The 15,198-nt window shown below is 41.5% G+C and overlaps 2 protein-coding genes across 2 annotated transcripts; one reads left to right on the forward strand and one right to left on the reverse strand.

Annotated features, from left to right (window-relative positions):
• Window positions 1-324: 324 nt before the first annotated feature.
• ube2kb (ubiquitin-conjugating enzyme E2Kb (UBC1 homolog, yeast)) lies at window positions 325-4,588 on the reverse strand. The gene is made up of 7 exons (XM_077012499.1): window positions 4,180-4,588; window positions 3,185-3,278; window positions 3,002-3,060; window positions 2,816-2,898; window positions 2,341-2,440; window positions 1,919-2,047; window positions 325-1,131 (listed from the first exon to the last, which is right to left on the reverse strand). The coding sequence occupies exons 1-7, from the start codon at window positions 4,240-4,242 to the stop codon at window positions 1,057-1,059; spliced, it is 603 nt and encodes a 200-aa protein (XP_076868614.1). The 5' UTR covers window positions 4,243-4,588; the 3' UTR covers window positions 325-1,056.
• A 4,932-nt stretch (window positions 4,589-9,520) lies between these two features.
• On the forward strand, window positions 9,521-14,883 carry smim14 (small integral membrane protein 14). The gene is made up of 5 exons (XM_077012513.1): window positions 9,521-9,732; window positions 10,481-10,560; window positions 11,448-11,496; window positions 11,771-11,919; window positions 12,386-14,883. The coding sequence occupies exons 2-5, from the start codon at window positions 10,486-10,488 to the stop codon at window positions 12,422-12,424; spliced, it is 312 nt and encodes a 103-aa protein (XP_076868628.1). The 5' UTR covers window positions 9,521-9,732; window positions 10,481-10,485; the 3' UTR covers window positions 12,425-14,883.
• Window positions 14,884-15,198: the final 315 nt, after the last annotated feature.

Here is a 15,198-nt window from a genome sequence, read left to right on the forward strand (position 1 = left end):
AGGCAACTTTAGGTAGGTTTGTCTAAGGAGTTCAGGCGGTCACACACAGCTGCCTGATTTAGAAAGGGAGTTGATTGTGACCATCTCTGCATCCTACACCCCCCCCCCTCCTGTTTTATAAGAGAAAGACAACAGTAGAGCTCAAATAACTAATGGATAACCCTCCTCAACACTTTTTCTGCCTACCTTGTAAAGAGGTTCCAGGTCTTATAAAATGACATCCAACTACAAATAGCTAAACGATGGAACCAAATGCCAGTTCTGTACCCAACAGCAATAATGGCATCTGACTAAATGTACTGGGGCAAAAAAAATCCAAAGCAGTTTTATGGAAGTGAGAGTTCTCCGATATTCTGTTTATCTATTAAATCCAATAAACAACTTGTAAACATACCTTGAAACAAAGCATCTTTAACAGTGTAGTTAAAAAAGTAACACTTTCTCCTTGTGTTCGATGTTCCCAAACGTTTACCATATTTACAGGTACTATCATATGTTTCACCCATGCGAGCAGATGTTTCCCCTTCTTTTGGGCAGTGAGGTGGGTTTCTTCTTGTAGAACTGGACTGGGGACGTGAGACGCCAATCAAAACAATGTCCGAGGAGGCTGGTTTAAGACCAAATGAAAGGACGGTGTAACTAGCCAGATCCACACATTACATGGCAGTGGGGTCAATGTCGATTCCCAGGTGGACACAGTACTACTCAGTTTAGAGGTCCCTACTCTAACACTCAACTCGGCCCAATAAGGGGTCAATAATTTGCATTAGTGGGACATGACGCTAAACTTTGTGATACCGAGCTCCACTAGAACTCTTATCTGAACACATTTTAGAGAAAAAGGTTTGGTTCTACAACAGGTTTTCTCTTTACCAAGAAATGAAGAATAATTGTGGACAGGCCGATCTCTTTCCAGATCAGCATTGTTGTCCTCTGGCGATCTCAATGCATCCTCAAATGGGGCTTGGGGTGAATAGGGGGCAGAAAGATCTTTTTTTTTAAAGGGGGTAGAGGTGGTTAATGACTAACGGTGGCCAAGTGATGAGGAGTGAAGATTCAGTTGCTAAGCAACAGTTCTGTTGCAGTCTCTACGTCCCATGACTTTGAAGACAAAGCTACTATTACTGCGTTCTGTGTTGGAGAGAAAGAAGAAAAAAGTCATATATTACAACCTATATCCAACTTCTAAGAAACATTCAAGTTGCCATCAGGAATGAACAAAACAGCTGCACAACCAGCCCAGGATCTGCTCTGCATCTACACTGCTTGGCTGGACTATGAAAAAGAGCAGACCGATATCACCGCTTTCCAAACCAGAAAGCACAGAGTAGCTGGCGATTAACAGTCAAGGTCTGCTAGCTACACTATGCACTTTATAAAACAACACTTACTTGCCTATTCACTACTTGTTTACTTCTACCCTGAAATGTTCCAAGATTTATGGTAGATTTAACCAGTCTAAATCACTCCTCAACTGACCAAAACTGCAAGCCAGCAGTTTTATCTAGTTTTCTTTTTCTATCCAAGGTACTTTTCAGTTTTTACTCTAAATTTGAGTGTTTATGTAAAGTCAAAAAAAATTTTTTTTTTCCTTATACTGAACCGAGGTAAATGTAGTCCAGGAAACATGCTTGCAATGTAGAGACCCTTCTCCAAGAGATCCCTGTTACAAACGCACAAGGCGTCTGCACACAAACATGTTAGTCCAACAGACACATGGTATCTGTGAGTGGGAAAGGACCATGCTTACTGCAGCACTGACTCAGGCTTTACAATTACACCAGCACCCCGACAAGAGTTAATACCTCCATTCCTAAATTAGAATGGACTTCCTTTCCTAGAATCACTTGTTGAGTCAAACTAACTCCATATAAATAGCAGTGTGAACTACAGCATTTCAAGCTCTTGGGGAACTTACTTTGTCGAAGCCCATGGCACAGAGTTTGTCTATTTTGCGTGTGTATTCAGGACTAGAGACTGGAGCACCTGCGTACACGTGTGACCACAGCCGAGCTGTCTGTTTGAACATCTCTGGATTCTGTTTATACTGAGTGAACCAAAGTACAGAGAAACGCAATGTCAACGTGCAGATCTTACAGCTTCAGACCTAAGAATACTCACTCAGCATGTAAAATTACTTTTCTTTCACACACCAACTCTCAATATTCCCAAACACTGCGGCTTGACAAAATTGCTTGGGGCCAAGCAAACTCAGTTCTAGACATGTTTATTTTTAGGCAAACTTCTCGTTCACCATCCCAACCACCATATATACCTAACTGGCTAGTGCAGCTTAATACCCAGAAGTGAATCAAAATCACTTGCACACTTTTCACTCACCTGATTGGCTACTACGGCATCCTGTGGGTCATCGGGCTCAGCCGCAGCTAATAAAGCCTGCAGTGAGAGCAACACTGTGCGCAGGGTCATTGCTGCAGCCCTACAGAACGAGAACACGGATGTTAGCTTTACTGCGATTCAGGAAATCACAGCCTTTCCTGCCTGTTCATGTATCTTCAAACAGGGAACCATAATTTCCCAATAATATGGCTTTTTTTGTTGACCAATTTTTAAATTAGCAATACAAAAAGATAAAAGTGAAAATAAAATTCAGAGGAACCGGGTGTTAAAGAGATGGGGCATTCTGCTGTCTTCTGAGTGACGAGGGCAAAGTACATTCCTCCCGTCAAGCACTGGGCACACTAACGCTCACATAGACTTCCTTGTAATAATCCAATGACAACGTTGTGGACCACTCATTCCACCCATTCATGAGCACACATTTCCATCATAAATGCAGTCAGTACATGCTCACCACTGGTCTTTGAGAATGTCCAAGCATATTGCCCCAGTAACTGAACTTATGTTGGGATGCCATATTTTCGTAATGAATCGCACCTGATGGGTTTAAAGACAAAGATGACTTATTACTCTGAGGCACTGAATGGCTTAGAAAATCCACTTATGTTACATGCAGTGTCACGGTAGAGTAAGCTGCTACCTTAGGCGGATTGAAAGGATACGTCTCTGGAATCTTGATTTCTAATTGATACCTGCCCCCTTAAGTACATCAGAATGAGGCAACAGAGAATAAGAGTCATTGTTTGGTTTTTAGGGAACTTACAATGGACAGAAATGTGGAAAGAAAGAAACATTATGAGACAGGGTGAGGGAATGAGCCTACCCTCATATGGTGTGTCTGGAGGCCCTGCTATCTCCCCTTTTAATTCTGTGAAGTTTTCATCCACCAGGTCCACCTTTATCTGATTTTTACTCGTCTGTGGAACGAAAGAATTTTCAGAGTGAAGAAAAGAGCAGAGAGAGAGAGAGAGAGAGAGACAGACATGCTTGTTGACAACTAAATGAAATTAACATTGCAGTGTCTAAGCTCCGAGACACATTTCATTATTTACTTTACTGCTGGCCTCATACTTGTAACTAAAGCATCTTTTATGTTGACATTGCTATTGTAGTTTACAAAGGAAACTGTCGGTACAGCTGTTACCCAATAACTAGACTTCTGGAACATCATATATGATGAATATAGATATTTACAAATATTGCTATTTCTGAACCAAGAACACAAATAATCTGGCCTGTACTGAGGAAACGAACAGCATACTGTTATTTAAACGGTAGCTTAGCAGACTAGCTAGCTAGCCAAGTTGTCTTAAACGAGTGAGAGCTGTGGTTTAATCCGCATGTGTGTTAGACTCAAGTGATGTATCAGGGGCACCGAGACACACCCGACGTACAGTGTGACCGATAACCGCACTGGACTTAACGTACAGCACATAATGTTCGCCTGACTTCTTTTGTCATGTGGTGGCACGGGGCGGTTAATATTTTGACAGACACCCACACTAGCTAGCTGGCTAACGAACGCAGGCTTGTCAAACTCGGCTGGCACCGAACCACAGCTCGGGTGTCCAGACGGCCGACGTCCGGACCGCCAAACCGAACGGCGCGTCTGTTGACGGGTCCGCTCGTGTTTACATGTTTACAGTGAACAACCCGGTGCTGGTTGACGGCAGCTCGGCTACGTTAGCTGCGCTAGCTTAGCTCCACTTCTGTATCGCTGGTCAGGACTGAGCGAGCGGCTAGCCGAGGCGGCTCGGAGCGGAGTGCCGACTGTCTGAAGTAGTTATTCGGGGTTGACACACAACAAACACGGCGCACCTCCTCGCTTTTCAGTACTTCCTTGAACTCCCGTTTGATCCTCTGCACCGCGATGTTGGCCATGTCTTGTGTCCCTGTGGCGCTGTGTTCGTGGCTGGTTCGGTCGGGCCTCCACTCCGCTGTGCCAACACACAGCTCCGCGCTCGGATCCCCTCGGCTCACTTCTACTTCTGTTCACCTTCACTCCTCTGCTCTCGCCAAAGCAGCGCCCCTTCTTCCTAACAAATGGCGAGGCCCGCACACGCCCAACACAGAGAAGGTGGAAGGCGACCACGGCCCCTCGAACATAAGAGCTGCCGGGTCTGGTTTAAGATGTGCGCTTGGCTGCTTGACACCCAGAAACGCTTCAGTTTCCTATAAGCGCTCAGACTGCACACACCAGTTCAGACGCTGCCATGTGATCCCTCCGAATGGGTACATGCGGTACTTTCACTCATTATAGTTGCACATTTCTATTTATTTATTTTTGGTAGAGCGTTTAGTCTGAGATTATGTTCAATAAGAGGAATATATGCATATAAATTGTCTCTGAAATTAAACTGCAAGGACAAAATCTGTACACTGCAAAGAGCAGTATGGAATACTTAGTGTATAATTAATTGTATAATTACATATTGTATAGTTTATCAATTTTAGTATTATTGTTTTAATGTAATTACATAGTTGGAAACTAACTCAGGCATAACTGTTATGTAACAATAGGCTGTAAGATTATTAGTATTAAAAACAATAGTATTGTAGCCCAAACTAATAATAATGATTTGATGCAATTGCAAATTTGTGGAAAACATGTTTATACTATATCAATAACTCTGTAATTGCTCAGTAGCTCATTCATTTGCCTTAAAGTTTTATTTAAAAGTTTTCTGTTTTAATTCAAATGCGTGTAGTAATATAAGAAAACCAGGTGCAATATTTATAGCTTACTAACACAATCCACAGTGTGCATTTAAGATTTTTTTTTTTTTTTTGGTCACATTTTTCCAAGGTATGCAGGCAGATATCTCATGCCTTCTCATGCTCGTGTCAAAACAGGAAATGAATATTTCTGCAACATCACCTAATGTGTGGACATACTTACTGCAAGGAGACTATATATGTAGATTTTTTTTCCTTGTTCTTCTTTCTTTTCTATCCGAGTGTGCAATGCGTCAAAGGATGTCTGTGTAATTGTAGAAGATATATACCGTGATAGATATACCATGACATGCAGAGCTTCTGATACCTCTGGTCAGATTGTCTGTTTCTGTGATGTGATATATATATATATATATATATATATATATATATATATATATATATATATATATATATATATATATATATGGACAGGAAACATTATAGGGAGTATATTACAGGGAATTTTATATATATCGACTCTGTTGTAGAGTCCATCTATTTTTTAAAGAGAGTGTGATGTTTGCTTCCAAAATTTGCTGGTATTCAATACATTCTTCCCTGTCCAGTGAAAGGTTTCATATTGCTAAAGGCTGCAACTCAAGCTCAAAGTATGATAGATCAATTTCCATGCTTCGCTGGTGGAGAGTGTGGAGATGGTGGATGGAGAGTGTATAGAGGTGGAGTGTGTAGAGGTGGGGAGTGTATGGAGGTGGAAAGGTAGAGAGTGTGGAGAGTGTATAGAGGTGGAGAGTGTGAAGAGTGTGGAGACCATAGAGAGGGTGGAGAGTGTAAAGAAGGTGGAGAGTGTAAAGAAGGTGGAGAAGGTGGAGACTGTGGAGAGTGAGGAGAGTGTATAGAGGTGGAGAGTGTGCTCGTTTGATGACATTGTACACTCTTTTTTCTCCCAACATACCTTTGCTCAAGGAGACCAGAAAGTTTGATTGCACCCTAATCGATCTACAGGATCTTACAACATCAGCATTGTTTGCAAACACCTGGGAGCTAATATTGTGGCGAGGACAAAGGACAACGTTTTTTTTTCCATGACCTTGTTCCAAGGTCATGCTTGGTGCAGGTTTCACTGCATAATTAATAATGTTTTTCCCCAGTCAAACATGAATTTTGATTTGCCTTTCTAGATTCAAGTTCTCTCAGAAAGTTTCTTTGGTCTTACAGACCTCAACGTGACCCATCTCCTGCTTTGTGGGAACCAATTATTTTCATTTTCAGAGTGCTAGGCAGCTCCTTAGAGGAGCCCAATGGCTGCTGACTGTTAGGAACATGTTTGAGAAGTCTGGGTATTTATAAAGCTTTGAAATTGGCATCACTTGGCATTTCCTAATAATGGTCTAAAGTCAGATTCCTTGGTAAAAACTTATCTGAAGGCCCAAATCTCTTGGTATGCCCACACTTTTGCTTAGTGCTTTTATGTTTTGGTTTGTTTTTTAACCTAAAGCTGTACAAAACAAATGAATACAGCAATTGGTTAAAATGTTTAACTGTGCCTATTGGAGATTTATTTATCATATTCTCACTTAGCTATTCACTTAACAGGAGATGCTAATCTAATGCAATGGATCTTCTTTGTCCTTCAGAAATGGAACAGTTCATCATGGCATAGATTCCATGTTGAAATCAATTTGCAGGAATTGTGGCCCATGCAGACGGGATTGCAATTGCTGCAAATTATGTGAAGGTACCGAAATACTCTGAACAATCCATTCTGCCCACATAATTAAGATATGGCAACAATGAAGGCCAAGGCAGCAAGGAAAACTCACTTTCATGATCCTGCAACCAAGCCCTTGTGGCATGGGACATTGTCTTTCTGCCATAGGGTCAAAACAGCTGTCACAGGGGGATGATCCTGCTCAGATGCAATGCTAATTCCTTGTAATAGGAATAGGTAATGCAATAGGTAATTCCTTGTCCAAACGTCCATCTACAGAAATCAAAGGACCCAGGTTGTTCCAAAAAAACCTGAACCATTGACACCTAACAGGAAAGGCTCATTGATTAATGATGTTTGCACTAAATTTGAACACTCCTATCAGCTTGTTGTCACAGAAACTAAAAAGATGATTCAGAAACAGAAATATGTTATTTCCATTGTTAAGTGATATTTTTGAGATATTTTGCCAAATTAAGCATTGGCTTTCTGTTTCCATTGGAAGCCTTGGAACTCACAATGGAACTCACTGGATGTTTTTCCTTGATCACACCATTCTCAGTCTCGACACGAATGCATGAGAGAATCCTGCAAGATTGGCCGTTTCTGACGTACTGGCCCTGGCTAGGCTAGTAAGGATGACTATGGGTCATTTGAAGTTGTTCAGTCTGCTCGGTTTTCCTATTCTACTGTTGTTTCACACTGAAACCAATGACTGCAGCACTTTGGAGTCACATGTCTAATTTCCATACCAGGGAGGTCCGATCATGAAAGGGCAGGTGTCTCTAAGTAGTAGTAAAATGGCCATTCACTGTGTGCATATGTTTGGATACACATCACTGAATGCATGTTAATGTTTAAATAGCAATAAAGGCATGTTAATGTGAGCTTCTCTAAACTTTTGAATGCATGTGTCCAGCTGCTCAGTGTTTCAGTACTTTTTGTACAACTTGCTGTTCTCTAACAAGGAGCTTAATAGCAAAATTCACAACAGGTGTTTGTTTCATGAATCGACCAATAAATTTCCTTGTTCAATTAGAATTGGTTTTTAAACAGTCCTTCACATCATGCACATTTTGATATCATGAGACCCAAACAACACCTAACAATTGATCAAAAGTTCCTCACCATTGTGAGGCTTCAAGCAGGATGTTCTCAGACGGAAGTGGCCACTGAGCTTAGAGTGTCATCAGCAGATTGCAACAGAGATACAGAAAAACTGGAAGAGTCACAGAAAGGCAGAGACGTGGACGTCCTTTGGCCACATCCCACACTGATGACCTCTTCATTGTGAACAGTGCTCTGGTTAATCGGACGATGAACGCCACACATCTGCAGCTGCATTTAAGGCAGGTGAGAGACACCCAAGTGTCACATTAGACCAGTGGTTCTCAAACTTTTTCTATCATTCCCCACCTCAGAAGAAGGGGAAATTCCATGCCCCACCTGTCCCATATCACCCGGGTGGCGGATGTAATTTGTTGACCGGGGGGCGGTACAAATTCATTAAAGGGCCGGATCTAGCCCTGGTTAACACAGTTCCGCAGACATGTTAAACATCCGGGGCTTATGCAAAACGAACAGGCATTAAAACGACAGGCTTAAAAAGGTTGATTTCTTATAATTGCTTGCGCCCCACATGCAATGCCCCACACTTTGAGAAACGCTGCATTAGACCAATCGAAACCATTTACATCAGAGTGGTCTGTGTGCTAGACGACTTGCAAGGGTACCTGACCACAACACCAGGCACAAGCATCATCAACTTGCATGAGCCAGGGAGCGTTTACGCTGGACGAGGAACCAGTGGGCCTCAGTGCTGCTCACTGATGAAAACCTTGTAACTCTGTACCCTAGAACCTCAATGACCTGAGGGCCGTCCTTCAAGAAGAGTGGGATGCCATGTCCCAGTAGATAAGTGGACTTCTCAACAGCATGAGGCATCATTCTCAAGCTGTAGTTGATTCTGAAGGGCACACAAGTTATTGAGACACTGACACTTTTTGTTGGGGTAGCCCCACCTCTGAACTTTAGATCTTCATCTTACAAATATGTTCTGCATATATGAGAACATCTTCAAGACTGATGGAGAAGCACCACACGTGGCTGGCTCGTGAAGCTGGTTAAGAGAACACCAAGAGTGCGCAAAGCTGTCGTCAAAATATAGGACAGTTACTTCACAAAGTCATGGTGCATACGGCAACCTGACAGAAGGACGGACACACACACACACACACGCACACACGCACACCATGCTTGCCTGGTTCACGATCCCCAAACACACGTCACACGTCACACCACTATTACGCAAGAGTTACTGCCAGCACTGTTTACATTTACTGTTTGTTCACATTCTCTCTAGAACCATTTGCTTCTAAGCGCCTTTGCTTTAACTAACATGTCAAATAAGGACATTTCCGTGTCTCATCTGTGTTGCATCTCGCTCCCTTTCTGCATCTGCCATCACTCAAATAATCTAAAATCTGTCAATATTTCTTACCACACCATAATCAGAAATCTGCTATTTCATTTGTTTGACACCTTCCCTGTTTTTTATGTAGTGAATAGAAAAATAAACAAAGAAACACCAAAGAGAAAGTGTGTCCAAACCTTTGACTATCAGAACTGTATACGTAGCCTACCAGTCAAAGGTGGACACACATCTGTTCGTATTCTCGTATTCTTTACGGCCGTGTGATTCAAGCGTCCAGCTAACCTCACCATCTCGCGTGATTAGCGACGTGGCTGTCTCGTGCGCGCATGCCTTTTGTATTGCGTATGAAAACACAGGCGGAACAGCAGGCGGAACAGCAGCCGGAGATTCATCCCTGTGCTAGAGCAGTCGCGTCGGTCCGGCCAAGTGTACATTTTGTCTGGTTATTGCATGGGGCAGTGCGATATTCCGGAAGCAAAATCGTATTGCATGTCTTCCTTAACCTAATGTGGACTGATTAAAGTGCCTAGTTGAAGTGTCAATTTAATTGGTAAGTAAAAAGTCGCTTCAGCCATAGATCATTTGTTTGCAATGTGTTATGCTCATGTTTTCCCGACTAGTGATATCTAGTAGTGCACGACCTCCATATCCTCTACTGCGTTGGTTGTTTTGGTATGTACTCCGGTATACTGAACCACTAACAAATAAGATAACTGCTTCGTTGAAGGAATCATTTCTGCCATTACGGAAGTTTCAGCTGCTCTTAAAATATTCTCTGCAAAAAGTTACATTTCTTTTCTATATGACCCAATATTAAACTATCTTAAGTCTATCTTAAGTATTCTGATTTGATCAAGTGATTTACGTTACTACACATTTACCCCCGACAAACAGACGTTAGGTTTAGTTATGTTCAACTGTTACTCTTGCACTTCAGACTGAAGTAGATGTGTACAACCACTTTGTCTCAGCAGAACTGGAGCTTTCTTACATTAAAGCTCTCATGGTCAGCTCTTTTTGTTGGGCGGCTAATGATTAAAACACGCTGGTTGGCGGTTTCAACGCATTTTTTACCTGATTGTCAGACCTAAATATATAAAAAAAAATAGCACCTATGCCTTGACATTGTGTTTAGGATATTGACACAGTACCTGCAGTGGAACATCCTCCTAACTAGTGTTGATCTTTTGAGCAGCAGCAATGAGTCATACTTAAGACAAACATAGTATCGCTATAGTTGTTCTGTCTTTAAATTTCCTCCAACGAAGAAAAAATGTATTGTGTGTTTGTTTTTCTAGGAGGGATGGCAGAAGGGGGCTTTGACCCCTGTGAGTGCATCTGTTCTCAGGAACATGCAATGAGGCGGCTTCTCAACCTGGTGAGCACCTCTCATACACCTCCTGCTTACGATTCCCCAACCCCTTATCATTGGACAAAAAGGATACCTGAACTGTTGTTTTTTTTTTTTTTTTTTTGTGACCTTTTATTCTCAGATTTCCTGCTCTGTACCTGGTCTTTTGGGTAGTATGATACCAGATAGTCTACTTTATATACACTTTTTTTTTTTTTTTTTTTAAACCTGGAACACAACATTGATACTAGATATATTTCAGTAGAGCAGATATCTCTCTTCACTGCATAGGGAGGACCACAACATGTCAGTTTAGCATTTTGTATTTTGGAAGTCACATTTTTGTCCATTGCACACAAATCAAGCACTGCAGCAATAGATGCAGCAGCGCTGTGGGTCTGCACAACAGGAGAAGCTACACGCTTATTGCTCAAGACCAAGAAGGTTAAGAGGTGTGGGGCCTTGTAATGACTGATTTGGTTGCTGGTGCTGTGAACAGTAGAGGGAGCCGACGGTCCTGCTGAGTTTTAGTCCGAGAGCCCCAGCTGCCTTTTTGAACTTTGGTTTACTGTTGAAAGCATTTATTTACTTAAAGCAGGTTTGTTTTGCTCACACAGTGGCTAGGTTAGAGACCAGTATGAGGATAAAACTTCATTCCACTAATGTGGCCCGTGTTCTCCTTTGGCAATTTGCCCTTCAACATTAAAGATGTTTGCGAGTAAAAATGTTCAGCAAACCCAGACTGCAGCTAACTTTCCCTTCAGTTTTTTCAGCATCAGACATGAGGGCCTAATCTAGCAAGCAAGGATGTCTGAGTTTTTGATGGTGTACTGATAATTGCCCTCACTCCTTGCTTGTTGTAGAAAACGATGCTCTTTTCTGTGTCTGACTGTGTGCTTTGAATCTCTCCCCAGCTGAGGCAGTCACAGTCCTACTGCACAGACACGGAGTGCCTTCAGGAATGTGAGTTCACTCGCTCGCATGCGTGGGGCGAACACATCAACACCAGAGACTGTTCAGAATGCCTGTCATTCCTTCATTCACTTGTCCATTCATTCTGTAGTCTGTCCATCTTTCATTACTGCCACTGCATGGGCATACATCTTTACTCCTATTTCACACGCTTCTGAAAATTAAAAAAAGAAGCACAGGTCATCCATTCATGGGGAAAGGCAGATGGTTCCGTGGTGTTACATTACATTTATAAGTTTGCATGTTTTCCTTTGTGTTGGCACAGTGCCAGGTCCCGGTACACCAGCAGGGGGTGATCTGACTCTGCCTATGATTATTATGGGCTGGATGGTACTAGCTCTCCTGCTCTTTCTCCTTCGCCCATCTAGCCTGCGGGGCCCTAGGGTCTCCAGCAAACCCACCAGCCCCTCTACCGTAAGTAGTTCACCCAGCACCCCACAACCAATGCTCACAATGTAAATGCACCAGACATAAATCCACAGTCACTAATACTCAGTACAACCCAGCAATATTCCTAGCATTAGTCAGTGATCTTTACTGAATATTCAATACTGTAGAGACCCATACAGTAATACCAAGCAGACATTTAACTACACTGTACATATGTGTAAAGACAGATGATATGAACATCTCTACCACAGCATTTCAGACTTCAGGCATAGTAACAGTGAAATTGGACCCTCCAACTTTTTCCTTATATAGCAAGACATAGTGACAGTGCTTCTTCAATGCCCATTTGCTCTTTATCAGAGTCTTAAGAGAGTTACTATTTGAACAAGTTTTACCTTCTCCAAGCTCTTCTTGTGTCAAGCACTCTTGATATTTCTATGTACTTACACGGTTGGCAGTCTTCAACATCATTTTTGTCCACCTCTTCCAGAATCATGGAAGAGACCCACCGTCACCTCCAGTGGATTGACTATAAAAAGGGGCTTCCCATCTTCTGAGCACGGCCAAGAACTTTAACCTTTAACCTCTGACCGGAGCTTTTGATATGACATCCATCCAATTAGCAGCTCTTACCTGTTATTCTCTTGTGTTGACTGTTTAATTTTCCTTTTTTCCAATTTCATCTGTGTTCTCGAGAGAGAGAGAGAGAGAGAGAGAGAGAGAGAGAGAGAGAGAGAGAGAGAGAGAGAGAGAGAGAGAGAGAGAGAGAGAGAGAGAGAGAGAGAGAGAGAGAGAGAGAGAGAGAGAGAGAGAGAGAGAGAGAGAGAGAGAGAGAGAGAGAGAGAGAGAGAGAGAGAGAGGGGAAATGAGGAGTGGTAGTGAAGTGTGCATTTTAAGACTATGACTGGAGTGTCTTTATAACAAACTAAAGAGTAGAAACATTATTTAACAATCTGCGGATGTGGATTATTAACAGTTTTGGATGTTAGCTATCAGTTTATCATAATTAATCCTATAAGAGTATGACTCATTAGCAGGTTGCCTAATAACATAGGAGTGTGTCTAGGTTTGCTGTAAAAAAAAAAAAGAAGTCTGGGTGGAGGTTATAGCACATTCCACAAATGCTGTGTCATCCTCAATGCTTCTGATGTCATTTATAAGTTCACAGCAGGGGCTGTAGTTCTGTAGTTCTGGTGCCATGTGATTCTCAAAACACACTTTGACTTTTTTAGGATGACTGTGGTCAGGGCCGGAGTGGGACACTTTCAGCCCGGGAGTTATATGCCCAAATACTGCCCAATATTATTTTTCCCTCCCAATCGGCCCAAACTAGAGACTGACATGAGCCGGCCCATCGGGAATCCTCCCGAATCTCCCGATTAGCCACTCCGGCTCTGACTGTGGTTGACTAAAACAATTGCTTGTTCACCTCCCCTTCATTATGTGGAACCTGTAAATGCTGTATTTACTCATTTAGCTTTGAGAACATTTTGCTGTTTTCATGGGCAAGATTAAGTGACCTGGCTCTGGGTGTTGTCATAGGAAGATTGGTTTCCACTGAAGACTGGGAATTTCTGAGGTTTTTATGACCAGGAACTGAAAGATGCTCAAGGTGAACTGTGTGTATGGTTATTCATTCCTTTCTAAGCCCAGTTATGGTGGTTGATTATCTCCCAGGCTTGATCTGTTTTTTGCACAATCAATGTCTTACTGTTTTACTTCTATCAGTTAAAAAGAAGAAAACATTTCTTAAAACCTATTTTTACAATACTTTGTAGCTTTTTGAAGATACATGTTAATACTTTTGTGGTAGCAAACTATCACAAACGGAGCATTTTATTTTGAATGTCGGCATGGACCAATTCTGAGAGGTCTTATGTTGCTATAATCTCACTGGGTATGCAATGTCCCCTGTTTGACTGCAAGGAGAGGAAACTAGTCAGTAAAGACTCCTCTCCACACTGAGTGCCACTGCTAAACTACCTTTGCTTAGTGAGTCATTCAGTTGCATATGATCATTTCACATTACTGATTAGAAAGTGTAGTAACTATAGTAACTATTGCTACTGACCATAGACATTTGCTACTTATGCCAATTCAGTTGTTTTATTTTTTATTTTTATGGATTAACCATTTAACTTTGTAAACCACAGATTTAAATTCAAGAAGTTCTGATCTAAAGAACATCTAGTATGTAAAATTAGATGTATTAAGCAAATGTTCAATTCATTCTTGTTTATTTAGTGGTTTCTCAATAATTAATCAGAGAAATGCAAGATTGTAAATGAGAAACTATTTTTAAAAAGGTAATGTGTTCATTTGCTGTTGTAGAGTTGATCTGCTATTGCCCCAATAATTTGTTTCTTAGCTAAAAGATATTTGAGTAACTGAAAAAGAATGAAAAACATTAATTTGCTTTCAGATTTGTTTTTTCGTGCTTTTACACCAGAAGACCACTGACTAAGTGTAAATGGAAATTTTCGTGGGGACTTGTGTAGCATAAACACTGCATGTATTAGAATATGACTTGTATGAACACTTAAGATCAAGAGAGACCTGCTTATGGATTAGAATAAGAATCTCTGTGCTGTAATGTTTTGTATGTCTGGGTTATATTTGTAAATCCTTTCCAGAATGCATTATGTTCTTAAACCAAATTTCTGCGATCAGCTCACATCTGATCACAAGGTTTGAGGACACATTTGAGGTTATAAGTAGGGTGTGGATGATTTTCCAGAATGTTTTTCTCCTGAATTACTAGTTTATGCAAAAGCATAGCCTATTAGACGGATTTTGAATGTGTTTTTTTTTTATTCGTTAATTTGTGGCTTTTGGGGTAGGGTGACGTGCTTTTCATGATACGCAAGGCTACAAGACGCTCTCGGAGGCACCGCCTACTATGTAGAGACACTGTTTTACTGAGTGCCCAAAGGGCTCCAACTATGCACTTTTCACTACTGCAAACTAAATAAATCTTACTATACTGTATCTGTTGTGCGTGTTTCTTTAAATTCCCTGTAATCACGTAAAGGAGCCTAAGGATGTTTCTGTCGGTTTTGAGTCAGTGTGAGCCACAGGCCTCATCATTTCCTGAGTGTGACTGCGAAATTATAATTCTCAAATGCCATTCGCTCTAAGTGCCTCCGCGTTTCTCTCTACACGTGGCATATTGAAGTTTCAGTGTAGTCCGCCCATGGCAGTTGAAAGTTTGCATCCATTTCAAACCAAAAGTCTGACTAAAATCTTATTGTTGAAATAATATTGCAAAGACAGCTAACTCAATTAAACCACTAATTCTTACAT

Source organism: Brachyhypopomus gauderio, chromosome 1 (genome assembly GCF_052324685.1).
Source record: "Brachyhypopomus gauderio isolate BG-103 chromosome 1, BGAUD_0.2, whole genome shotgun sequence".
Taxonomy (NCBI): Eukaryota; Metazoa; Chordata; class Actinopteri; order Gymnotiformes; family Hypopomidae; genus Brachyhypopomus; species Brachyhypopomus gauderio.

Excerpts from the sequence above, each read along its gene's own strand:
- ube2kb (XM_077012499.1), bottom strand. The coding sequence starts at position 4,242 with ATGGCCAACATCGCGGTGCAGAGGATCAAACGGGAGTTCAAGGAAGTA. Across the intron at positions 2,899-3,001 it reads ATCCTTTCAATCCGCCTAAG|GTGCGATTCATTACGAAAAT; the intron begins GTAGCAGCTTAC and ends TAAACCCATCAG. Across the intron at positions 1,132-1,918 it reads GTGCCATGGGCTTCGACAAA|AACGCAGTAATAGTAGCTTT; the intron begins GTAAGTTCCCCA and ends TCTCCAACACAG.
- smim14 (XM_077012513.1), top strand. The coding sequence starts at position 10,486 with ATGGCAGAAGGGGGCTTTGACCCCTGTGAGTGCATCTGTTCTCAGGAA. Across the intron at positions 10,561-11,447 it reads TGAGGCGGCTTCTCAACCTG|CTGAGGCAGTCACAGTCCTA; the intron begins GTGAGCACCTCT and ends ATCTCTCCCCAG. Across the intron at positions 11,920-12,385 it reads AACCCACCAGCCCCTCTACC|AATCATGGAAGAGACCCACC; the intron begins GTAAGTAGTTCA and ends CACCTCTTCCAG.